The 26,024-nt window shown below is 51.4% G+C and overlaps 1 protein-coding gene across 4 annotated transcripts; it reads right to left on the bottom strand.

Annotated features, from left to right (window-relative positions):
* Window positions 1-398: 398 nt before the first annotated feature.
* CDHR1 (cadherin related family member 1) lies at window positions 399-25,531 on the bottom strand. 4 transcript variants are annotated; one of them, XM_004049697.5, is made up of 17 exons: window positions 25,253-25,530; window positions 24,485-24,580; window positions 23,422-23,567; window positions 22,236-22,286; window positions 20,949-21,038; window positions 19,383-19,469; window positions 18,151-18,264; window positions 16,948-17,091; window positions 15,466-15,544; window positions 14,146-14,246; window positions 11,697-11,900; window positions 11,193-11,345; window positions 8,909-9,073; window positions 8,359-8,426; window positions 7,667-7,895; window positions 6,729-6,986; window positions 399-981 (listed from the first exon to the last, which is right to left on the bottom strand). In XM_004049697.5, the coding sequence occupies exons 1-17, from the start codon at window positions 25,305-25,307 to the stop codon at window positions 784-786; spliced, it is 2,238 nt and encodes a 745-aa protein (XP_004049745.2). In that variant the 5' UTR covers window positions 25,308-25,530; the 3' UTR covers window positions 399-783. The 4 variants fall into 4 exon arrangements, with proteins under 4 accessions (XP_004049745.2, XP_004049744.2, XP_055208066.2 ...); XM_004049696.5 differs by lacking the exon at window positions 399-981 and adding an exon at window positions 1,077-5,999 and having other exon boundaries at window positions 25,253-25,531; XM_055352091.2 differs by lacking the exon at window positions 399-981 and adding an exon at window positions 1,077-5,999 and having other exon boundaries at window positions 24,485-25,311.
* Between the last annotated feature and the right edge of the window lie 493 nt (window positions 25,532-26,024).

Below are 26,024 nucleotides of genomic sequence, written 5' to 3'. Positions count from 1 at the left end.
ATACATGTAATGTAGTAGATAATTTATTAATGTGGAATTTCCTATGATAAATTTTTGAAGAAAAGTGGTTGGAGCAAGAAAAGAACTTGTACTCCTCATGGCCTCTCTGTACTTCCTTCCATAGCATCAAGGGTGATTGATATGGTTTGGCTATGTCCCCGCCCAAATCTCATGTTCAATCGTAGTTTCCATAATCCCCACATGTCATTGGAGGGATCCAATAGGAGGTAATTGAATCATGGGGGTAGTTTCTCCCATGCCATTCTCATGATAGTGAGTAAGTTCTCAAAAGATTTGATGGTTTTATAAGGGGCTTCCCCCTTCACTCAGCTCTCATTCTTCTCTCTCCTGTCGCCATGTGAAGAAGGACATGTTTGCTTCCCTTTCCACCCTGAGTCCTCCCCAGTCATGCAGAACTGTGAGTCAATTAAACCTGTTTCCTCTATAAATTACCCAGTCTTGGGTATGTCTTTATTAGCAGCATGAGAACGAACTAATACAGTGGTCTACGGATCTTGAGGGTGCCACCATCATGAAATAGCCTGGGCTACCATGAAGGTGAGAGTGGATGCTCAGACCTTCACGCCAAGCAAAAGAAGCTTGGTGGTGCACATGAGACAGAGGGGTCAGGACGAGAGAAGGGCTGTGGAAGAGCGGCAAGCAGTGCAGGGGAGAGCCAGGAGCATGTTGGTGAGTAGGGAAGTATTCAGTTGCTTCTGTAAACATAGAAATTTAGGGAGAGGGAAAATGGTCTAGGGAGGATTTCTGAGAATCTGATACTTTTTAAGATGCTTGGGCTGCCCCTTGAAAAACCCTAGAGTAAAGATTCACATTACTCAGATTGAATAAGGCAATTTCGCAGTGGGGATGCAAGAATAGACCCTGGCTGGAATGTGGTTTCTTGGGCTTAAATTTTGGTTTTCTTACTGACTTTGTTGTACCAGGGAAGTTACTATTTTTCATGTACCTTAGTCTTCTCACCTATAAAATAGAATAATAATAGTACCTTAGTTTTCTCACCTGTAAAATGGGGATAATAACAGTCCTTACCTCATAGGGTTATTCTGGTAATTATATGAGGCTTTTTTTTTTAACATGTAAAGTTCTCAGAACAATACCTGGCACATAGTAAACCCTCAGTAAATGTCACAATAATAAATGTTACCATCATTTCAGGCATCTACATCAGTTTGTGCTTTCTTTGAATGTGACTCAGCACATAGACAGGGCCATTTGGAATATCAGATCTTATTAGGACTACATATGTGTGTATACTTATAAATATATATATGTAATAACATGATATCTAGGCTAACATCCTTCACATGTTCTGTTTAATTCATGTTGAAAAGATGCTACAGTTTCAGATATAGTTGTCATACCCTTGAGAAGCTTATTTATTTAGAGTTTAGACCATACAAGTTTAAGGCAAATGCCTTTGATTGAGGAGACATTTGTAAGCAGGGCTACTTGCTTTTAAAATGAAGACTCCCTAGGCCCAGGCGATTAGCAATTAAAGAGAGGAATGTTGTTCTTTTTCTTTTCTTCTTTCCTTCTATCTTGTTAGAGACATACACCTAACACCTAGAAGAGAGCCTGGCACAGAAGATATACTCCAAACTTGTCACCCTAGGAATGGCTGAGTAAATTATTGAGAAATGAATAAATAACCGAACCTCATTCAGGCCTCAAAAGGGGTACATGTGCACGATTTTATAATATCAAACCGATGTCCCCAACATCAGCCTGTTGCTACTCTGCTTTGTTGATCAAATGATAGTCGCTTAAGCCATGACCACCTCATTCTGGAAACTAGGCCCTTCAGAGAACCCCTCCCTAGGTTGTTTGTGAGTTTCCTAAGGGGTCCTCCATGTGGCACATGCCAGTCTCCTGCCTCATTCCTCATGTGGCATCTTCTCCATTCTCCCTCTCCATCCCTTGGTGGCCAAGGCCCTTGAAGACTGTCAGGATGTGCCACTGCCTGTCAACAGATGCCAACACCCCTGGCAGGTGGACTGGCCTTGGATTCCCTCAACGCCTTCAGTCCCTAAAAATAGAATCACGGAAATCCTTAGAGAAGCAGAGCATGGTGGCTCCTTCCCAGCTCTGATCACACTTTTCCAGCAGGATTCTGAGGGACAGCTGCTTGAGGACAGAGTTCCACAAGTTCTTAGGGACCTCTCATTGTTCCTAACTCCCCTGGAATGTCAACGCCCAAATGCAGGCTGCCGGCTGCACAGGCCACAGATGCTGTGGCATCTGCCCTGTCCTCCACTCCCCTCTGGATCCACTCTCTTCTCTTTTTCTAGCATGAAGTAAAAGCTTCTGGACCTACAGGTGGGTGGAAACATAATGGGGGGTGAGGATGCATGGAGGGGGTCCTCTCTTTCAGGACATGGTGTTCTAGTATGTGGGCCACAGTCACGGCAAGTGTCTACTGAGCTTGTGTAAGTAGATACAAAGCCGGTGCTAGGCACTTTACATATATTAGCTCTTTTCATCCTCTCTGCAACCATACTTTGCACCCTGTGTTAATGAGGAAAGTGAGGCCCAGAGAGACTTGACCTCTTGCCCAAAGTCACAATTAATGGCAGAACCAGAATTCAGACCTAGGGCTGTCAAACTGTAAAGGACTTTGTTATTTCATGTGATTGGAAGATCTGAGCTCAGCCGCAGGAGGAAAATGACTCTGCACAGTATTTGGCGTCACATCCATTTATTGTCCATGAGGCTACAGCTCCATTCTCAGGGCCAGGAATGGGCAAGCCTGCCCAGTGTGCCATTCCTGCCTCCCGGCTCTTTCCCTGGAGGCCTACCATGGTGCCAGCCTGGAGCTCTGCCTGTCCTACTGGGACCGAGCAGACAGCCCCTTGGCCCACCATTCGTAACACAGGGACTTGGCTGGCCTCACCCAATGGCGGGGTCTCCTCCAGTGCTGACAACACTTGCCAGTGCCTTAAGTTTGGCTGCACCCTCCTCCTCTTTCCTAGTGTGGCTCATGCTGGCTACTGGGCACTTCCCCATCCATGGCCAGTTTGCAAGATTGGCTCTGCCTTGGTCCAAGTTCCTGGGGTTGTCCAAGAGACCACTCTCGGTCCCGGATCCACTTGCAAGCCTGAGCTTCCAGCCTAGAGGTCTTTAGGACGCCTGTCTGAGAGATGACAGTGCTTCCCAAGCTTTCATGCCCACCCTAGGCCTCCCAATTCCTGCCCTTGCCGGGCTGCACTGGTAGGGTGCGAGAGTGGGCAATTAATTCTAGCTCCAGGTTCCATTCCTCTCCATGCAGCCCTGCCTGGGCTTGTCCTGTTTGGGAGAAAAGTCCAGTAGACAAGGCCTGAAAATGTCCTGCTGTTCAAGACATCTGCATGGCAATTTGGACAAAAATTTTCAGCCTTCTTTAGAGTCAGATCTGGGGGTCGAAGAATGGATCCACCTGCTGAAGCAGCCAGGAGGCAAGTTGAGCTTCACTGTGTGTCAGAAAGACTGGTCTCCACAGGTCAGCAAACATAAACGAAAGCAGGGAGCAGGGGATCAGCATGGCCTTTGGGTAACAGACTTTATTTTCCATTTACAAAAGAGGTTGATTGCATGCAAGCTGTAAGGATGCTGTATTCCCTGTGGAGGGCAAGCATGATCCAGCACAGTCCTCTCCTGAAACACAGGCTGGAAAGTACTTATTTGCTCAGTCTGGGCTCCTGGATTGCTCGAGTCCACCTCTTGCTTAATACTGTTCACGTTGGGGACTGTAGAAACCCCAGCAAGGATTCTGCACACTGGCACATCTCAGTAACACCTCCAAACACAGACTCAGAAATCAGGAAAGCCACAAGTGCATACAATCTCTTTAAATGAAATCACCAATGTATTCTAGAGGGGTTGTTAGTAAGTAGAGCCAAATGCAAAGAACTGTTCTACTTTTCTCTCTCTGTGCACACATGTAGATTTCCTGATAGCAGGTTCCTTAAAGCAGGGCACAACCTATTTGTATTAACCTCAGAGGCCTTGTATGACTTCTGTCCTGGAGAAGGTTGTCACAAGCTGATGAGGGCTGCCCTGGCTAGACAAGATCCTTGCCACCAACCTGCTGTGTGGCCTCAGGCAAAGCATTCCCTCCTTGGGAACTTATTTTCTTCATCTTGGCAAATTAAAGACTTGGAGCTCTGGTTCTCTCTGATGGTAGCTGGCCAGGACGGTAGCGGGGATGGAGTGAGGGAAGAACAGAAGGAGAGGTGTGTGAGTCACGGCAATGCCATCATCCAGTGGTAGCCCCTAAGGCCAGCACAGTGCCTGCTGGGGCGCTTGGCAGAGTAGCTGTGAGGCTCCTAATACTTTCTGGAAGAGCTGCACCCACAGAACTGGGCTGCAGAAAAATACTTTGCATTCATGCCGCTTTGCACTTGGTTAAAGCCCTCATCACCACTATTTTCTTCAATCCTCACCCTAGACCTGCATGTGAGGTAGGCAGGGCCTACTTTCTTCGTTTACAGATGAGGAAGAGGATGATCAGCGACTTTAAACAGCTTTCCCAAGGTTACGCGATGTGAGCAGAAGAGCTGGATAAAAACGGAAGTCTCCCCACATCTCAGCCCTGATATTCATCAACTGCCCTGAATTGTCTCTTCAAGGATGGCTGGTGGGGCAGCTCCTCAGAGAGCAGCCCTGATGCTCTTCTAGTTGCCTTTAGGGCTACCTCTATAGCTCCAGCTTTGACATTTTGGGGCTCAGGGCAGTCCTGGCTGGAGACATCTGCCCTCACTCTTGGCAAGGCCCATCTTCCACCTCTGTGTCCCTTGTCCCACGTGGGCATACCAGGGTCCACAGTCTCTGCCCAGACAGAATGCTCTATCTTTCCAAATGCATCCTGGCACAGTCCCACAGTCAGTGTGTTTTCTGTGCATCCTTGCTCTCCCCTTACCTACATTTGCTTTCCTACAGCCCACGAGGTTCGCTGACCTCCAGCCTGAGACGGTGCTGAGCCTCCTTTTCCTGCTCCTGCTCTCAGCTGCAGGCGTCAGGATCCAGATTCTAGTCAGTGTTGCTCCACGTGGCCAGGGTCCTGCTGCTTGACTAAGGTTGATGATGAGATCCCAGTAGAACCTGAAGGACTGTGAGGTCTGGGATGGGTGAGTAGAAGACACATAGAGCTGGCTTCTCGTCAATTCTCAGCCCTGAAGAATGGAGGGCATTGTAGTAGTGCCAAGGATTTGAGTAACGGGGACGTATTTGCCAATTGCATCCTATAGCCCAATGTCTTGCCCAAGGCCCTGACTAGAGCCCTGTCAGAGCGCAACTTCTTGTTGCGCCAGAAGGTGGCGGTAGAGATGAGGACTGTGGGGATTATACCATTGTGCAAAACAGGGGTCAGTGACCTTAAGGAGCAGAGGAAGGGGAGCATAGTCCGAGCAGCAGGGTGGTGGGGGTCAGGGGCGGAGGAAGGATGGGGGGTCATAGGGCACACACTAGAAGTAAGCCTTGTTGTGCACACTCTTCTTCTCAAACTTTTGCTTGAGCTCAGAGATCAGAGTTGACTGGACGGGGCTTCCCACAGTTTTGGGTTTTGGTGGGGGTTGGGTCGGCTGCGGAGTGAGAGAGCCAGAGACGGTAGGCACGGTCCACTGGGCTGCGCCAGTGCTGGGCGCCACGCTGGGTGGTGGAGGGAGAGCCGGAGCTCTCGGGAGCAGAGAGCTTTCTGGGCTGTTGTTGTTACAGTTCTCATTGGGAGGTTTCTCTTTGAGCATGAACTTGGTAGCGGCTTTGGTGCTCTTGGACTTGAGCCACTCAATGCGGATGGTGCGGGGCGCAGGGCTGGGCCGCTTGCGGAGCACCCGCCGCACTGGCAGGACCTTGTTAGACTTCTTGTTGCGCCAGAAGGTGGCGGTGGAGATGAGGACAGTGATGGCCACGACGGTGGCCATGGTGCCGGCCAGCACACCCACGGCCTTCATGGGGTTGTCCTTGGTCTGTATCAGGAAGGCAGTCATGGGGCTCCGGGAGAGGGTCTGAAAGAGAAAGCCACTCCCTGCACTCAGCTGTTCCCACCTGGTCCCTGGAGTACAGAGTAGGCATGTGCTTCCTTAAGCCTAATGGTTTTTAAACTTTCTGGAGTCAGGAGTCCCTTTGAGAATCGGATAGGCACTATGGCTTTTGTCCAGGAAAATGCACACAGAGAGAGCATGATGCATGCAGCTCTCCAGAAAAATGCACGCAGACCCAGCATGGTGCAGACCACTCTCTGGTACAATATGCTCAGACAGAACGCAATGCGAGCAACCTCTTTTGGATTCAGAACTCCTGCTTTAGCTGGAGTCTGTCCTTGAGATGGTAGATCACTTGCCTTTGATTGTGGCAAGTGGGGGAGGGGGTCCATCTGCCCAGATGTATCAGGAATCTCTTAAGTGACTACTTTTCTGCCAGACACTGAGCTGAGAGCTACACATAATGACTTCACTCTGCTTTTCAACACCCGTGTGAAGGAGGCATCCTTATCCCATCTTACAGGAAAGGTAACAGAGGCTTAGCAAAGCCCAAAGTCACACCATTAATAAGTATTGAACTAGAAACTCAACCCGCTTCCAAAGACTGTGTGTTTGATGGCACAGGCTGCCTTTGATAAGGTTGAGTGTCTTTTGGAGGAAGCCTGGAGATGGTCCTTCTCGCTCTGCCCATGTTGCAGAGAGGTCTGAGCTGGCCTGCTGACCCCTTTTTCCTGACCATGGCTTTGTACTCACCTCAGCATCTGTGATGTCAATCTTGAGTAAGGCTGTGGTGCTGAAGGATGGGGAGCCCCGGTCCTTGGCCTGCACCTCTAGGGACCATAGGCAGTCCCTTCCAGGTGTGATGTTGTGCAGGGCATCCAGGGAGCGGATGGAATTCTTGAGCCAGATCTCCCCCGTGTGGGAATTGATGTCGAACACGTTGGCGGGCTCTGCATGGGTGATGGAATAGTCCACCAGGTTGTTGGGTTCCTCTGCATCCTCATCTATGGCCTGTGCACAGGGAGAGACAGACAGAGCTGGGCTTTGGGGACAATCCTTGTGTACACTGGCTAAATCAGCACATCATATGGGGCTTGCTGGGTTGATGGGAAATGGTCCTGATCCTATTTTGAGAGGATTGAGTTGGGAAAGGAACAGAATGCATGCCCTCCTATAAGCCAGGGTTTACGTAGGTCTTACACATGGGCTAGCCGGTTCCATTCTCAGAACAAGTCTAGGAAGCAAATATTGGTGAATCCATATTACAGATGCAGAAATGAAAGCTTAGATGCAAAGTGGTTTCCCATGGATGCAGAGGTATAAGAAAGGGAGTCAGGATTCAAAGTCAAGTCTGCTGGGTTTCAGAGTTCATCCTTTTTGCCACATTGGCAAAATGACAAAGTGCAGTGAGAAAACCACTCTTTTGAAAAGCAGGCAGACCAGCTATGTGAAGGCAAGCCAAACACTTAACCCATCTGGTGTTTTTTTCATTTGTTGAATAGCAATGTCTTCTTTCTCAGAGTTTAATTCTCTGTTGAGGTGGGGATGGGGATACACAAAATGTCTTAAACTCCTTTGTCCATGGTGGGAAGCCAAAAAATTTTATCTTCAATGAAATTCTTATGCCCCAGTATCTCTTGGAGCTGCTGGACCCAGGCTTTTAGGGGAGCTCAGCTGCCTCCAAAACTCACCTCAATTTTCACTGGGGTCCCTAGCACCATCGTCTTCTTCTGAACGCTCTTTCCAAACTGAGGGGGGTGGTCATTGACATCCAGCAGTGTGATAAACACCTCAGCTACGCTGTACTTGCCCTCCATGTCCTCTGCCTTCACATAGAAGTTGTACCTGGCAGTGGCCTCAGCGTCCAGGCTAGCCCAGGGCTGGGTGTAGATAAGCCCAGTGGATGGGTGGATCAGGAAGCTGCCAGGCAGAGCACATAGGCATGGGTGTGCACGCATACACACATATGTGCATACATACACATGCCTGCAATAATGAGCTGCCTCCTGAAGCAGCAGTGAGGTGTCATGCAGCTCCTCCAAAGTGTCCCACCTGCTCCCTCCTATCCTTGCAATCTAAGTGAGGTAGATCCACATGTGGACTCACCCATCTATCACTAACCAGCTTAGCAACTCCAGTTATAGTCTTTCTCTCTTCCTATGGCCTGCCCCCTCCCCAGCCAGCCCTGCTTGCCTGGCTCCTGAGGTCCTGGGCCCTGAACTTCCTCACCCTCTGCTTCAGCTTTCCACTGCCTCTCTCCACTTCTCTTCACCCAGGCTCCTGTCCCTCCCAGGCCCCTCCTGCCTCTGCCACAGACCTCCTCCACCCTCAGCCTTCCAACCCCCTTGCCCAAGGCCCTGTCCTGGATTCTGGATCTACTTACAGGTCTGCCCCAGTCCCATAGATGGAATATTTCACTTCGCCCCAGGGTCCTGTATCTGGATCCACAGCCTGGAAGAGAAAGAGCCCTGGGTGGCACGTGCCTCTTTGTCAGGGTATGTTGGCAGCTCCCATGCCCTGAGGGTTGCTTTCAACCACAAAGCAAGGGGATTTGGGGTTTGCCCAACTGGGGAGAAATTGGTGGAGAGACCTGCCCGGGATCCCTAGTTTTCCTCCAAGAAGTTTTAAGTATTGAAACAGCCAAGAGATTTAGATCTGGAAAACACTCATTCCTCCTTTATAAATGAGGAAGAGGGGATGGGTCCCATGCCCTGTGATTGTTGTTTACACATATATCCTCATTACAGTCCTGTGAGATGTTGTAATACCCGTCATATGGATGAAGAAACTGAGGCTAAAAGAGGGCAAGTAGCTTGTCCAAGGACAGCTAATGAGTGTGGGTTCTGCCATTCAAACTGCAATGACCTTCCAGATTTGTCTGGCTTCACAAGGCCTCCTATCCCACCCAGTCCCTGGGCCAGTGCCCAACCCACTGTGACAGCCACCACGCTGGAGCCCCCTGGGGCATTCTCAGGAATCCTGGCAACGTAGTAGAGGGAGTCGAACTTGGGGACATTGTCATTGGTGTCCAGGAGCTGGATCACAACATCCGCTGTGGAACTGAACTTCTCTGGGGTGTTCACTTCAACAGCCAGGAGCTGGGAAGGGGGGAAAATGGGGACTTGTCTGGGTAGGCACTCACGCTGCGGAGAGCCTTCCCACCTCATCTCCCCAGGACTGATGTGGCATCCATCTGCCATGTCTCCCGGTCTTCCTCGCAGCTGCCAACCAGCTATTCCTGTAAGGGTCACCTCTAAGGCCTGACATCTTCCCCTACCCCGTCAATTGGCTTGTAATGCCAGCTTTCTTATCATTCCCATCTGTATTGGGGTCAGTTTATTTTGTTCCACTGAGCTGCATATCCTTTCCAGTTCCAATTGTCTTAACTATTCTTATAAGTTTATTAGCCCATATAAAAACCAGTTTAATTTTGTCAAGCCTTATTGCCACCTGTCCAAAGGACATTCTAGGGAAGAGTTAATTGGGGGCATTAAATTCTTTTTTTAAAAAAATAAAAACAAACAAAAAAATAGGTCAGGCGCAGTGGCTCACACCTGTAATCCTAACACTCTGGGAGGCCAAGGCGGGTGGATCACCTGAGGTCGGGAGTTCGAGACCAGCCTGGCCAACATGGTGAAACCCCATTTCTACTAAAAATACAAAAATTAGCCGGGTGTGATGGTGTGTGTCTGTAATCCCAGCTACTCGGGAGGCTGAGGCACGAGAATCCCTTGAACCTGGGAGGCGGAGTTTGCAGTGAGCCAATATTGCACCACTGCACTCCCACCTGGGGGAAAGAGTGAGACTCTTGTCTCAAAACAAACAAATGAACAAAACCAAAAAACAAAAAAAACAAAAACAAAAACAAAAACAAAACAAAAAAAACGAGTCTTGGCTCTATGGTCCAGGCAGGAGTGCAGTGGTACTATCTCAGCTCACTGCAACCTCTGCCTCCCAGGCTCAAGCCATCCTCCCATCTCAGCCTTCCAAGTAGCTGAGACTACAGGCGTGCACCACAATGCCTGGCTAATTTTTGTAGTTTTTGTAAAGATGGGCTTTTGCCGTGTTGCCCAGGCTGATCTCAAACTCTTGGGCTCAAGCGATCTGTCCCCCTCGGCCTCCCAAAGTGCTGGAATTACAGGCGTGAGCCACCACGCCCAACCAAATTCTTTATTAACTTAAGGAGAGTTTGAACTTTTTAAACAAGGTATGCCTTTACATCTCTTTCTTTATGTCTCTTTGTGAAATTTAGCATTTTTCATCATTTGCATGATCCATATTTCTTATGGTAATTCCTATAAATTTTATGTGTTGGTTGTTATTGTAAAAGATAATTTTTATCCCATATTTTCTTATTATTTTTTGTATGTAGGAAAACTACTGGATTTTGTGCATTAACTTTGTAATCAGCCATGTTGGCAATTTTGCTGAGTTTCTAAGAGTTTCTTTTTTTTTTTTTGTCTTTTCTCTCAGATTCTCTAAGCAAACAATCATCACCTGCAAATAATGACTGTCTTTTTTCCTCCTTTCTAAAGTTTGAACTTCTTATTTCCTTTCCTTATCCAGGAACAATGTTATTTCAGGAATTGTGTGAAATAGTAGTGGTGATAGCAGGCATCCATGCTTTGTTCCTAATTTCATGGATGGCTTTTATAATAGTATTTCACTTTTAAGCATGATGCAGGCTATAGGAGAGTATGTGTATATGTGTATAATTATAAATAAGATAATTTTAATAGTGTCAATGAAGTATTTACTTTTCCTATTAACATATTATATATGTTCATATATGATATGCATTTTATAATACATTTATGATTTTACATAATTACAAATGATATCACAGAAGTATTTTTTTCCTCTTCAGCTAAGATTGTTATCAGAAGAGATGACAAATGTCAAGGCATATGATAAAACATCTATCTTGATAATAAAATAGTTTATTCAATCTATTAACATGGCAAATTATATTGGTAGTTTTCCTTTGATCCCACACCACCACCTGCATTCCTGGGGCTGGTTGTGGTGTGGAAGCCAGGAAGCTCAGTGAGGCTGGATCTGTGAGCAATCTGCAGGAGGGGCAGAGGGCTGGAGAAGAAAAGAGTAGGGCCAGGAAGGGCAGAGAGTGACAAGAGACCCCTCAGGAATGAACCAAGATACTGGTATGAATTCCTGGGACCCTCCCATTCAGGGCAGTGAATTCTGGGCACCACCTACCTTGAAGGTTAATACTTTGGACTTTTCAAAGTCAATGGCAGCTGAGTTCTCCACAATTACCGTGACTTGGGCTTCATTCAGGACTGTCTGTGGAACCACTCGGAAGATGCCCCTGGGTCCCACCAGCTGCAAGTTGAATTTGGCATTGGCTCCCTAGAGAATTTGGAGAGTGGAAACAAGGAAGATGAATGATGATAGAAATTCATAATCATACTATATAGAAGTCTTCACGTGCCCTTAACCCTGGGAGATATTATTAAGAGAGTTTCTGCATCTGACTTTTCCTTGTGAATGGACTGTGAGTGCCTTTAGGCTAAGCAGATAGTCTTTGATTGGTTACTCTCCCTCCTCTCCCCCTTGGTTACAACTTCTTGTTTCATTCATTTTGTGGCCCACCTGGCCCCGGCTACATACGCAGAGCAGGTTGATGCAGACCCACTTAGCTTTGGGACCTTGGCTTCATACCATTTGTGAGAAGGCAGAGCAGAGGGCAGGACCACACACCTGGTCGGAGTCATTGACGGTGATCTTGAGGCCCCGCAGGATCTCTCCCTGGGGTGGGTGCTCATTCATGGACAGCTCAAACCTGTTTTGGGGTCCGCTCTCTCCATAGAATGTTGGCGGGTGGTTGTTGAGGTCCACAATCCTGATGGTGACTGGGACGGTGGCCTGGGCAGCTGGGCTCCCCGCAGGGCTCATTTCGGTCACCTGGGATGGGGACAAGTGGCTATGGCTGTGTGGCAGGTGAACCCTTCATATGGTCCAGCTCCTACCTCCCCTGCAGAATGTATAATCCCCTCCGTTTGAGTGTGTCCTGGCTTAGCAACTTGGTTCTAACTGATAATATATGGCAAAGATGGCAAGCTATCACTTCATGATTACATGACAAGAGATTGTAACGTCTGTCTTGTGAACTCTCTCTCTTGCCGATTTTGATGAAGCAGGAAGCTACAGTTAACAGAGACTAATGGTGACCTCTAGCCAACAGCCAGCAAGGAGCTGAACCTCTTAGTCCAACAGCTCACAGAGAACTGAGTCTTGCCAATAATTGGGTGGGCATGGAAACCAACCCTTTCCCAGTCAAGCCTGCAGATGAGACCCCAGTCCTGGCTGACAATCTGATTGCAACCATGTGAGGGACCTGGAGACCAAAGACCCAGCCAAGCTGAGCCTGGAGTCCTGAACCACAGAAACTATGAGATATGAATGTGTATTGTTTTAAGCCACTAAGTTTGGGGTAATTAGTTATGCAGCTGATAACTAATACAGCCTACAAAGCCAGGGCAAAGAGCCCATAGGTACCTTGTGAACCATGTGGCAGATATCCTATGAACCTCTTCAAGACCACCTTTCCCTTGTTCTGTAAGCATGCTCTGGTCTTATGTATCCTAAAATAACCCTACCTGGACTCCACTCCTTGACACTTTCACTGCTATCCCTCTTGATTCTCATCCCACCCCTCATTCAGATTCTTCAACCTGACTTCCACACTGTATGTGGCACTGCTACTCTTTCTCCTTCCCAAGTGCTCTATTCCCACAGCAATGTGACTCTGCTCTCCACATCTTCTCCTCAACCTCTCTGATCCCTCCTGGGTTTCCTTTACCTGCCCCTCTCCTCCTCCTCACTCTCAGCCTCTTCACACAGCTCCCGCAGCTGTGCTTGGCCAATTGTCCTCTCTCTTCTTCTTCCTCTGGGTGCCTTTATTCCCTCCCATGCCTTCCACAGCTACCTGTAGGTTGACATTCTCTCCCACAATTCCAAACCTGTATGCCCAAGTTTTGATGTTTGAACTTGCATGTCCCTCAAGCCTTCAAATGCATCCTTCCTCACCTACTTCACTTGCCTGCTGTCCTGTACTCCTGACGGCACGGGACCACCTGGGCTTCATCTATCCCTCTCCCATCCCTTTCCCTCAAGATCAGCCAGTTTCCTCATTCTGTGCAATCTGCCTCATGCATACTTTTCAATTTGTCCCTTTCTTCCATCCCACCTACCCTCAGCCCCACAGGCTGTCTTCCTCTGTTACTTTGGCCGATGGCTCTACCTCTCATCTAGTTCCCTCTGAACCCAAGTTGAGACCAGAGTTCTCAAATTCTGGCTGGGACTGGTACCAGAATTACCTGGGTGCTTATAATACGCAGATTCCTGGGTTTGCCCCAAACACACTGAATTCCTATGCCCGGGAGTGGATCCTGAAAATCTTGGTTGGCCCAACTCTCCAAATTTGGGAACTCCACTGGTCTGGTGAGCAGCCAGGTGAACTTTTCAAGTGGCTGTAATCCTGCTGAAAACCTTCCAATGGCTCCTTACTGCTCTTGGGTAGGACCAGCTACATAATTTGCAGGCCCAGCGAAAAATAAAAATATGGGATCCCTTGGTGAAATTATTAAGAATTCCAAGACAGCAAACAGCGAGCATTAAGCTTAGTGTGGGATCCTCCTAAGTATAGTCCTTGCGTGACTTCACAGGTCACATGCCCGGCTCTAGCGACAGATCCATACCTCCCATTCAGGACCTTTGCTCCTCTGGCCCCAGCCTGGGAGTCCACGTTTCCTCCTTGTCCAGGCTGCCCATCTTTCTCTGCTCTGGCCTCACCTGACTCCTTGTTGTTCCCCCAATATATCAGTTCTCTCCCCTCCAGCCTGGGCTTGCTGCACTTTCCTGTCTTGGAATGCTTTCACTCCACCCCCACCCACCCAATGCCCACCTCTGGCAGCATGCACCTGCAGGATCCCACCCATGCTCAGGCATTGCTGCTTCAGTCGCACCTCCTCTTGCCTTTCTGTGACTCCCTGTTTGTGAATTCATGTCTGGCGCAGGTGCTCTTTAGAACAACATCTAGCCCCCTCCCCAGACTATGGGCCCCAGGAAAAAGGGCCTGGGTGTCTTCACCTTTATAGCCTTCCAGGGCCAAAGGTGGGCAGGGAAGACAAAGCTAGAGGGAGGGTACCTGTACATGCAGCTCATACACCTCTCTCTGGAGCTGGGCCGGGCTCTGAGTGATGGAGATGGCTCCAGATGTCTCATTAATTTCAAAGGCTCCATCGCTCCCTGTCAAGAGAGATGCACCCTGAAGTTCTGCACAGGACCACAGGGAGGTGCAGGGGAGTCGTGCCACAGGATCCTCCTGCATTGCCTAGGGAAGTCTTCATAGAATGGAATCCTGTCATCTGTGTCTTGTCAACATGGAAACAGTCTCAGAGGGGCTAAGTAACTTGTCTAAGGCTACACAGTTAGTGCAGATCTGGGACTTGAACTCACTTCTGTCCAGCTCCCACGTTCCATACTGTGTCCCTTTTCTTATGCATAATACTATATGTGCATGTGTGCACGTGTGTGTGTGTGTGTGTGTGTGTGTGTGAAGAAAAGAGAAAGGAAGCAGGAGGACATACAGTGAGAGACGGACATGGAAGGGGAGGGGGGAAAGAAGGGACAGGAGGGAGGGAATAAAGAGAGGAGAGGGAGGGTGTGGAGTGGGACAGGCAGGAGATGGGGTGGGTGCTCAAGGACTGGGTAAAGGTTTGCAGTGGTGATGGGAAGGAAGGCAGCTGAGGTCCTGTGAGGCTGGGGAAAGGAGGCTGGCAGCCCACATGTGAGCTGCTGGAAAGTGAGTATGCACAGGCATGTCCTAGAGAAAGGCCGGGGCATAAAGACATGCACACTTCTGGTACCAGGCACCAGATGCGATGCCCTGGCCTGGCCCAGGGACAGCTCATCTGGCTCAGTTGCTGCCCAGCTGTAGGAAGAGCACAGACTGTGGAGCTAGCAGGCTCAGGTTCAAATACAATGATGGAAACTTGGGATGCCTACTCAGCTTCTCTGAACTTCAGTTTTCTTGTCCATATATAGGGCTAGCACTAGGGAGATGCCATATCACCACTGCATTTGATTCATTTAATTCATCTATATGCTGTGGGATAACAATTAAAAAGAATGAGGAAAATACATAGCCACTTAAAAAGTGTGAGAAATGTTGCCACGCATTCCCATCAAGGAGCAAATACCCAGGGGGAGAGGAGCATGGGTTAGCACCTCCGTGTTGCTCTCAGCGCCCCTGCCCCATGCTCTCTTGGCTGTTGGATATCATGACAGGCAGGGACCGAAGCACACAACCCAGAGACTTGCTTGTCTTGGGCACAGCCCTTTCTCTCCATACATCTTGTAATCCTGGTCCTACAGGTGAGGGAGCTGGGATCTAGAGAGGTTGAGGAACCTTGCTCTGGTCACCTAGAGAGTCAAAGCTGCAGCCCCCAAAGCTGCTCAGACTCACCATTTACAAGGCTGTAGAGAATTCGATTGGGTTTTCCCCGGTCTCCATCCATGGCGACCACCTTCAGTACCTCCGAGCCCTTGGGGAAACAGGAACAGCCGCTGCCTGATGGGCAATATGGGGGCCCTCCCCTCCCCAAACAATGTCCCCATGATGAAAAGGAGGTGCTACCCCCACCTAGGAAAGGGTCAGGCCTCTATGTGGCCGTGGAGCATGGCCCTGCTCTCCTCTGCAGGGGGATCGAAGCACCCACTGGCCTCCAGGGCTGGAGGGATAGCCTGAGCCCCTGCTTCTTCCTCGCCAGTAGGGGTCAGTACCTGTGCTATCCAGGGATTCTCAGGCCTCTTGCACCAACTTCTGGCCCACACACCACACTCAGCCCTTGCCTCTACTGCTCCCTAACCTCTAGCCTTACTTTCACTGCCCTCTCCATCTTTTGCTTTCATCCCACCCCAGAGGTGCATGAAGGAAGAGGTGGGAGAGAGGCCAGGCCTCAAATGCGAGGTCCCAGAATTAAGATTTTGTCCTGTGGGCCTTTGGTGCTGCTGGAAGGGTTTGGGCGTAGGGCTGCCCCAACTATATAAGTCTTGCTTGACTTCTGCCTGTTGTCCCCTCTTAAGCCCCCCTACACAAGCCTTTCTCTCTGGTCAACTCCAGGCTACTTCTTAACCCAGCCCAGGTGCTGCCTCTTCCCTTGGAGCCTACCCTGAGCCCTGTCCCTCAGCACCACCTCCTCCCCTTAGCTCCTCAGTGGGATGGCCTGGGCCTACGCTGGCCCACCCTGCAGCCCCCATCCAGAGCAGTCCGGCATCTCTCTCCCTCACTCTGAGCCCGTCTCCACCACTGGGTCCTCAAAAAGTGTTTCATTTTGCTTTGTAAAGTCAATAATAGGCCGGGCGCGGTGGCTCACACTTGTAATCTCAGCACTTTCGGAGGCCAAGGCGGGTGGATCACCTGAGGTCAGGAGTTCCAGAACAGCCTGGCCAACATGGTGAAACCCCTTCTCCACTAAAAATACAAAAAATTAGCTGAGCATGGTGGTATGCACCTGTAGTCCCAACTACTCAGGAAGCTGAGGCAGGAGAATTGCCTGAACCCAGGAGGTAGAGGTTGCAGTGAGCCCAGATTGCACCATTGCACTCCAGCCTGGCGACAGAGCGAGACTCCGTTTCCAAAAAAAAAAAGTCAAGAATAATCAGACAAACGCAAATTGAGAAAGCAATTCAATTGCACAGAGTTCTTAAGCTGTAGCCTAGCGAGGCCTGGCTCCAGCCTGGTCTCTGCCCACGGGGAGCTCATGGTCTAGTTGGGGGCAAAAGGGCCAGTTCATGGCCTGAGGCTGGGTGAGTCCAGAGCTGGCCTCTGTGTGAGGAGGGCAACCGGGACCAGCCCAGCCATCTCCAGCACGGGGTCCCTAAAATCACAAGGGTCAGGGCAGGAGGCATTTGGAGGGATCGCTGGCTGAGGGGGACAGCCACCCACCGGAAGGGTGTCCTCATACACATAGCCATAGTAGGGTGTGCCCACGAAGACAGGGGCCATGTCCTGAACATCCTCCACATTGACCGTGACCGTGGTGGTGGCTGAGAACACCACATCAGCCCCATGAAGCCTCCCACCGCCATCCTGCAGAAGAATCGGGGGCCACAGGAGAGTGAAGACAAGTTGAGATGTGGAATTGGACAGAATCCGTGAGAACCTGGCTTCTGCCCCCTATGGCTGTGAGGCCAGCTGTCCTCTCCAAGTTTCTGTTTGCTTCTGTGTCACCCGGAGATAATTCTTCTCTCACAGGAGTGTTGGGAATGTTAAAGTGCCACCATTCCTTTGCAAGTGGGGTTAGTTCTCTCTTCAGAGAAATCATATCAGATGAGTGGCAGGAGAGGGGGCATTCAGAGCTAAATTCCCCCTCCCAGCCAGAAACCAAGCCTCAAGCACCTCCTGAGGATCTACTCTGTGCTTGGCCTGTGCTGAGTGTCAGAGACCCACAACAGCAGGACTTGGGCCCCGCACTGAGCATCATAATGGAGATGTGCAACCAGCCCAGCCCGTGCAGCTATGGGCAGGCGAGGCTGACTCGGGCCTCCTGGTACAGGCTGCAGTGGGATGGCCTGTAAGCCAGGCTGTGACCAGCAGGGGCTTGCCTGCAAAAGAAAGTGCTGGGCCTAGAGGGACTGCTAGGGTTTTGCGCTCTTTGTGGGGGAAGAAGCTTTGGTGGGCACCTGCTGGTTTCCAATGTTTCCCACACCACACACTTCAGAAATATGAGGAACGTAGTTGAGCTTCAGGGGTGGGCAGATGAGGAAACTGAGGCTCAGAAGGGGTGATTGGGCGCACAGAGAGGAGGAGGTGGGTGAGCAAGCCTGGCCAGTGAGAGGGAGGTGCCCAGAGGCCATGCTGTTGAGGATCTGAGGGGGACACCATTCTCTTGGCCATCCCACCTGGTCTTACCTGGGGGATCCTGGCCCATTAGTTTCGAGGAGGCATATGCCCTCCCACAGCCCACAGACCCCAGGCTCCCTGGAGAATATGTCCAGGCAGGAAAAATTCCGAGCAGCTGCTCCCTATTTCCCCACGCCCATCATGTCTCCTGCTCTCCAAACTGCCCCCACTCCCCTGTAGAACCTAACTTGGTTCCAACCCAAGGGCTGAGGAGACACTGGATGCTCCCCTGTCCTGCTGTGTTACCTTGGCGACCACGGTGATGTAGTGGGTCCGGGACCTCTCATAGTCCAGAGTGGCCCCAGCCTGGAGGCGCAGCACACCACTGTGGCGGTCCACGGCAAATGGGGAGTGCAGGTTCTATAAGAATTAGGGGGCAGCTGGACCTCAGCAAGAATGCAGGCCAGCCCCAGGAATGCCCGCTCTGCTTTCTGAAGAGGGTCCTCACTGCCCCTCATTACAGGACCTCAGGGCTGAGGTTCCTACTTCAGAGCACTCAGCTTTTCTGGTCCCAGGTTCTCCTTCATAGGACTTGGGGCTTTCCCTCCCACACCCTCAGTGAAAAACACAAGGTTCCCTTTTGGGCCTTTGTTTTTCCTCCTGCTCAGCTGGAAAGCAAATTTTCTTGGGCTCAGCTTTGGGCTTAGCTCTGGCCTGGAGGGTCCAGCAGATGGCAACGTCTGCGGAGTAATCTAACCCGGAGGGAGCCAGGGGTTAAAAGTCACAGTGAAGGAGAGAAACGTTGGGACCTTCAAACCCTACACCAAGCAAGTGACTGCGGGCCAGTCCCAGGCAGCCTGGCATCGGGGGAGAGGGTGTGTAGCCTGAAGGAGGCAGGCAGGGAGCACCGGCCTCTGGTAGGGTCCCTGGGGGCCCTTCTGGCTGGGTAGTGTCAGGCGCTTGTGCCAGGTGCTGTTACTGGGGACTTTACACATATGTAGTTTTCACAACAATGCAACAAGGATGTGTTTTTATCACTCCCTTGTGATACATGAGGAAACTGAGCTGGGAAAGTTAGATAACGCGCTGAAGGTCATGGGAGTTGTGAGGGGTGGGGTTTCTCCAGCACCCGTGCAGTCCAGGGGACTTCTGGGCCTGTGTTGTTAGGGGAATCAGAGCTCTGCTTCTTTTGAGTGTTGTCTCTTCTGCTCTTTTTTCTATTGACCATTCTGGGCCTACACGGGGTTCTCCACCCATGTGGCAGCCCCTGGGGAAAGGGCTGGGGATGTGGAGGGCTGAGGGTCCTGGGGACGTCGGAAGAGGGAGGGGACAGGCTGACTTAGAGGACGCCAGGATGGGCCCATCAGGGGAAGAAGGCTTCTGTCCCTCTCACATCCCCTCCTGCCCATCCCAACCCTTCATGTCCTTCTCGGGAATCATAGAGGCACCGACCTAAGGGCCTGGGCGATGGAGGTAGGGGCCATCTAGGTGTCCCCTCCGGCCCAGCCCCAGGTTAGGTCCTGTGTGTCCTGCCTTACCTGCAGGAAGTAGGTGACACTCCCTCCAGAGCCCGTGTCCCTGTCCACCGCGTGGACCTTAAAGATGATGCTCCCAGCAGGTATGTCCTGAGGGGGTCACAGCCACAGGGGAGGGTCAGAGACAGTGACAGCATTCTCAGGGGGACAGAGGCATAGGGGCATGCAGCAGTGGGGTCGGGGAGTGAAGTGTCAAAAAGAGGTGAACAATTGAGGATAAAATGTGTGAGCACCCAGTGGGGGCTGGGCTCAGAGAGGGTGCAGGAAAGAGGGAAAGGGAAATTGGAGCAAAAAGACGTGGTGAGGGACTGGGGGATGCGCTCAAGGAGAGAGGGAGAAGAAAAAAACCAAGACCCCAAACAGATAAAAGGTCTACCTATGAAACAGCAATTCAAAAAGGAAGAGATGGTTCATAACCACAGACATATTTAGGATCACCAGGGACCATATACCTACATTTTAGAGCAAGAATGAGACATCTTTTTCCTAGTGACTTAGCAAACTTTTTTTTTTTTTTTGAGATGGAGCTTTGCCCTTGTTATCCAGGTTGGAGTGCAATGGCATGATCTTGGCTCACTGCAACCTCTGCCTCCTGGGTTCAAGCGATTCTCCTGCCTCAGCCTCTGGAGTAGCTTGGATTACAGGTGCCCACCACCATGCCAGGCTAATTTTGTATTTTTAGTAGAGACTGTTTCACCATGTTGGTCAGGCTGGTCTCGAACTCCTGACCTCAGGTGATCTGTCCATCTCGGCCTCCCAAAGTGCTGGGATTACAGGTGTGAGCCACTGTGCCCAGCCTGAATTAGCAAACATTTTAAACTTTGAGAATTCAGTATTGTCAAGGGGCAGAGGAGAAAAATCCTCCTGTTGCAGGGAGGGAGCAAACAGGTGCCTTCTGGAAAAGCAATCTGGCAACACCCTGTGGGCATGTGTGCTTTTGATGCAGTAATTTCAAATCCTGAACTGTATCTTAAGGAAAGAATCCTAATTAATGAAAAACAAATTGATGCTCAGAAGTTGATGTGTCTCATGATAGCAAAATTTAGAGCACCTTAAATATCCAAACATCAGGGAATGATTCTGTAAATGATAGACTGTTCACCTGATGGAAGCTATTAAAACGATAGTTACCCAAACTTTACAATTAATGAGGAAAATGCTTATGTTATAACTTAAGTGCAAATAGCATATAGAAAGCATATGTTTAGTATAATCACAACTATGCCAAACAAACAGAAAAAAAAAAAACAAAACTCTATAATGACAAAAAGGACTAGAAGGAAATACACCAAAATTTAACAATGTCTCAAGTTGGAGACAGCGAGGGTGATTTTGAAAACTCTAATTTCTCTTACTTTTCTACACATTTCACAATTCTACACTGAACATGTATAATGGAAAAAAGCAAATGAACATTCCTTTGGAATAAAAGCGAATGTTGGAGGGAGCAGGTGGCGACAGAGAGCTTCTCCACAGGGCAGTGAGCCATGGCCAGGCCACAGGGCAGCCCCAGTGGTAGGCTATGGGCCGGGGTGGGAAAATCAGCCCCTCTAGCGGCTCCTCACTTACCTCGGGAACCAGGGCAACATAAGGCTCCTGGATGAACCTGGGCGCCTCATCATTGGCATCGGTCACCAGGATCACGACTTTTTCAGCCACCTGAGAAGGGGCAGAGGGGTCAAGAGCCAGTGCAATGAGACCTTCTGAAGGATGAATGGATAGCGACCTCTATCACTCCAAGGTACATGTCTCTGCCCATCCCTCCTCTCTCTCTCTCCCTCTCTTCCTTCTTTTATTCATTAATGTAATAAACATTAAGCAGCCTCTTAGTGCCAAACACTGTGTGTGTTTCATCCTGGAGGCAGAAGACTGTCTGATGATGTGTTATTTTGCAGTAGTCATGGTGGCTGGGATATCAGGGCAAAGATCAGCATATTAAAAAACACTTTATGATCTCCTCAAGGTGATAGCAGCAGTATGCCAGGCACTGAGGGCGGGGCCCCTGCACTGCACCAGCGCACACACATGGCCTGTGTAAACGCATCCGATGGGGTTGAGAGTTCCTGGGCTGTGGTGGTGGAGAGCAGGTGGGCTTCTTAGAGGAGTGAGAATTAATCCATGAGGCAGTTTGCCAGAAGGAAAGAGGTAGAAAGGTGTGCCAGGAAGAAGGGGTTGTATGTGCAAAGGCAAAGAGGAGTGAAATGCATGGTGAGCTGAGGATGGAAGTAGATTTATGGCTAGATTATGGCCTGGGTGGGGTGGATGTGAGAGAAAAGGCAGCAAGGCAGATGGTGCCCAATGAGGAGTCCTGGAACACCAGACAGAAGCTTAATTTTCATCCCGCCAGTGGTGGAGGCCAGCTGTTAGTGCTTTCCGAGCCTCAGAGTGGGCAGATCTGACTCTGTTCCATAGTGACAACTTCAGAGGCAGTTGGGGTCAGGGAGCCTGGAGGCCAGTGAGCCCCTGGGGTTTGTTGAGTTATCCAGGGAGCACTGATGATCGCTGAGAGAAAGTGGTTGCTGTGGGGTGTTGAGCTCAGGTGACTGAGCAGGAGGGCAAGACCTGGGTGGGGGAGGCAGATGGGGAGGGCAAGTTTGAGGAGATGCTGTGGAATGTGGGTTAGACCCATTAGAAGCTCAGCTCAGAGAGCCTGATCTCTCCATTCCTTCTTTTCCTTCCTTCCCCCTGGCCTTGCTGCAGCCCTCTCCTGTGGGCACTTTGGGCAGGTCTTGCTGGGCCCTAGCTTAAACTTGCAGAAAAGCCCCCATGAAGGCTTGGGGAGGAATCGTGCCAGCCTCACCCTTCTCAGTCCCAAATATTGCAGGCTGCCAGGGACTGCCTTGGGTGTGCACTCACCAGATTCAGGCCATCAGAAATGCTGATGATGGCTTCAATCTCATCTTCCATCTGTGAAGCACAGGGACTGAGTGAGTGTCCAGGAGTCTGACATGCCATAGGACCCCCGTGGCTGGATTGAGCTCTCCCTGCCCCACGCACCCATCAGAGGAGGTCTGGGCGTGCCAATAGATCCCTGGAGCAGGGTGAGTGGTGGTGACAGCATGCCTGGCAGAGTAGAAAGCTGCCTCCCCCCATGCTTGAGACCTTATTTTGGGACTTTTGTGTCCAGGGTTCTTATAAACTCAGAGACCCAGAGGGTCTGTTGGGGCTCCAACAGAAAATACTCTCCTGCCACAGTGAGGCGAGATGTCGACCTTAGTGTGCTCAAGGTCCCATAAAGACTTTTCCTCTTTCTTTTCCCTTTTCTCCCCTTCTCTCTCCACACCTCTCTACATTCCAGGGCTCTGCAGAGGCTCACATCCACGGTGTCTCAGTGCTCCCAGGATATGGTGAGACCTCAATGGGGAAGGGTATCGGATGTTGCCAGATCCCGCGGGTGCCAGGGAGTGGGGTACTGGCAGCACAGTCAGGCTCCACTGCTGTGTCCCCACAGCAGTCCCTGAGACCTCCCTTTCCTTTCTCTACCCTGTCCTGCAGCTAGTGGAGGCTGTCACGAGCTGGCAGCATCCCCACAGCTGAGGTCCAGTTAGCCACACACCAGGCTGCTATGCGGTCTGAAAAAGCCCATGCCCTGTTGCCTGCAAGTTCTCAAGTGTGTAGAGCGGAGGAGCTCTGCCAAACTCAGACTCACTCCCAACCACCCTTTCCAGCCTTGACCTGCTCTGAGTTCCTGTGCCTCTCCCAGGACAGACTTGAAAAATCACTTTGTGAGGTTTCTTTCAGAAACCTCAAAGTGCAAACGGATTTATTTTTAATGGAACATGCTTAAAAGATTAGCAGGGCTGGCAGGTGCTCGTTAAAGGAGCCCACTCTTCCCTCTGTGTGAAGGAGGAGCATGAAAGTAAAGCCCACTCTGCTGATGAGAAGTGGCCCAGAGATCTCACAGAGTGGATGTGCCTGGGGTGTGCCCCCTCATCCCCTACCCTGCGGAGAGGTTCTAACCAATGTGCTCCAGGTGAACTTCAGCCCACTGAGGTCTGTCTACAGGCAGCGGCCCCGAAGCACTCCCCACACCTCCCCATACCTCTCTGTCCAGCTCTTCAACCAGGGTGATGTTTCCAAAAGTGGGGTCAACAGAAAAGACGCTTCTAGCGCTGGGGTCAAAGCTGATGTGGTAGGAGATGGAGTCTCCCTCAGGGTCTGTCCCATTCAGGGTGTATACGTGAGAGCCTGGAAAGAAACACAGTGGAGAGACATAGAATCTGAGACCCAACTTTTCCTAAAAGTGGCAGATGCTCAGGACCAACGATTCAGCTGTTTATAAAGTGACTATTCAACTCAGTGCCAAAGGTACCACCCTGAACTTGGTGCTCATTGCTGGCCTCACCCCTGCTGGCTGCTTCCCTCTTTGTATGTTTATTCTTCACAGCGGGTGGATGTGATGATCAGCCACTTTCCAGATTGTAATCTATAACACGGGTTACAGAGCAGGTGCAGGTCTGCCGTGCCTAACTGTAGTGCCTATGTTCTGCTCAGGCTGGTAATAACTCCTCTCTCAGGATCCAAGATTGAGGGGCTTCTGGGTACAGGGAAGGGGAAATGGGAGCAGCCATTAAGGCAGGAGGGGTGACCCACAGTGCACCACTGTCCCTGATGCCTGGACCTGGTTCTGCAGGGATTTCTGAGCCAGGTGCATGCTTTGTTCTGCTCTCCCTTTTCCCCGGGTTCCCACTGCCCACAAAGTGAGGGAGAGGGAGTGTGAAATCTCCCCTTTCTCCTCCCCTCTCTCTGCATATCTCAGCAAGTTGGATGTTCTTAGGCCGTTTTAAAGCCTAGAGACCTGGGGCTCAGGGAGGTAAATACATTTGTTCAAGGTCACACAGCCATAAGGGGCCGCTGTAGCTGCCTGCCTCGCGGGGCGACCCTGTCTGTGGGGGGGGGAGCCCTGGTCTCCAGGACTGGCCAGACTTAAGTCGCCATGGCAGCAATGACCTTCTTTCCTGCCATTGCCCAGGGGAATTCGGAGAGCAAACAAGGAGCCCCCGGGCGCGCGCAGCAACTTGGGTGGTGCCTGGGGCACTTTGTGTTCTAAGTCTGCCTGCACCCCCCAGGGAGACCTATCGGGAGCAGGTGCCAGGGCTACTCACCTACAGGGGTGTCCTCTGGGAGGCTGAACAGAGCCATGTTTCCGTTGGTGCTGCCGACCCCGTTGTCGAAGAAGTGCGGGGCGAAGTTGGCCTGAGCTGGAAAAAGAACACAAAACAGACGGACACCCAGGCAAAGGACACCCAGACACCAGGAGGGAGCTTCGCACCAGCGCGGTCCCGCGTCAGGCCCAGCTACTGGGCAGGAGGGCGCTCCGCCTCCCCAACCCAAGTGCACCGAGGGACCCCACTGGGGCGCCGCCCAGAGGATGCCCCTGACCCCCACTCCACCCCCGGTGGGCTCGGGCTTGTCAGGGACACGTAGCATGTGGGTGCTTAGAACCCAGGTAGCAATCCAACCCCTCCTTCATCAATGGGCAGATTGCACCCGCGCTCAGAGAGGGGCAGTGCCCCAGCCAAGGTCACGCCGCGAGTCGGGGCACTATCCCCTGCCCCACGCAGCATCGAGCTGCCACCAAGCCTACAGCTCTGGTTCCCAGCAAGCGGAGAGCAGCGGGGGTCCGGACGCCAAACCCTGGGGCTCTAGGATGCCAGCTCTGGAGAAGCGCCCCAGAGCTCCCCACTACTCCGCTACCCCACTCCCCACTACCGAATGGGCCAGGAAGATGGAAGGACTTCTCCGCTCCCGTCCACCAGCCCGAGTCCCACTCTGGAAGTGGTCCAGGACCATGTCCCTCTGGCCACCTGGGTGACGCCAGCGCCCACCTCCCTCGCCATCCACGCGGCCAGCGCGGCCCAGCGGCCACTCACCCAAGCAGAGGCGCAGCAGCCCCAGGGCCAGGGCGGCCCACCGGCAGCGCCTCATGTCTCCGCCGGCGCGGAGTGTCGCCTGCCGCCGCCGAGACCGGGCGCAGGGGCACGGAGCATGCCCTGGGCCCGCGGGGAGGGCAGAGACCACAATGGGGGTAGCGGCGACTGCAGCCGCGGCCGGAGGGGGCACGGGGCGGGAGCGGCGGGTGGCGTGAGGGCGCTAAGAGGATGACACGGCTCGGATCTGCTCCTGCCGGCCGCCTGACGAGACCAATTAGCGGCGCAGAGCGGAGCGACAGGCTCCCAGCCGCGGGCGGGGGCAGGAGGGCGTGACAAGAGGACTCCCCGCCCACCACGCCCCCTTTGCCGGCGGCCCCGGGTCCTGGACAGGAGGACACCATGGGGGACAGGAGTGTCTTTCCCCCAAGTTGTCCTGAGGCTTTCCCAGGGTGCCTAAGTCCTGGTGGGGCTTGGGCTTCGCAGGAGTTTTCTTTTCTCATCAACTTCCTCTGTGACTTTCAGGGGCTTAGCCGTCTTCTCTGAGCTAAGCATTCCAGAAGAAAAGTTAGTGGAGCGGCCGAGAGGGCCTTGCCTTAGCAGTCTAAGCAGGTTCTATAAGCCGCGTGAGACCAAAGGCAAAGAGAAAGGGTGATGGACGGGCGCAGATGGTAAGGGGTTATCAGGACCCCCTCTCTGTGATCTCAACCCATTCCTGCCCTGTTCCCCAGGCTGGACCACCTCTCCCAAAGGGTCTGATCTGTGTGGTGGGCAG

The sequence above is a fragment of the Gorilla gorilla genome, chromosome 8, assembly GCF_029281585.2.
Source record: "Gorilla gorilla gorilla isolate KB3781 chromosome 8, NHGRI_mGorGor1-v2.1_pri, whole genome shotgun sequence".
Taxonomy (NCBI): Eukaryota; Metazoa; Chordata; class Mammalia; order Primates; family Hominidae; genus Gorilla; species Gorilla gorilla.
The sequence above is the reverse complement of the archived record's forward strand: the minus strand, read 5'-3'. Positions and strand labels throughout refer to the sequence as shown.

What these genes read in the sequence shown, in the direction of transcription:
- CDHR1 (XM_055352091.2), bottom strand. Translation starts at nt 24,809, where the DNA reads ATGCTACGTGTCCCTGACAAGCCCGAGCCCACCGGGGGTGGAGTGGGG. An exon ending in TGTATGAGGACACCCTTCCG is followed by an intron (nt 15,545 to 16,947) that starts GTGGGTGGCTGT and finishes TGTTTCCCCAAG; the next exon opens with GGCTCGGAGGTACTGAAGGT. An exon ending in TGTATGAGCTGCATGTACAG is followed by an intron (nt 11,901 to 14,145) that starts GTACCCTCCCTC and finishes TCCCCATCCCAG; the next exon opens with GTGACCGAAATGAGCCCTGC.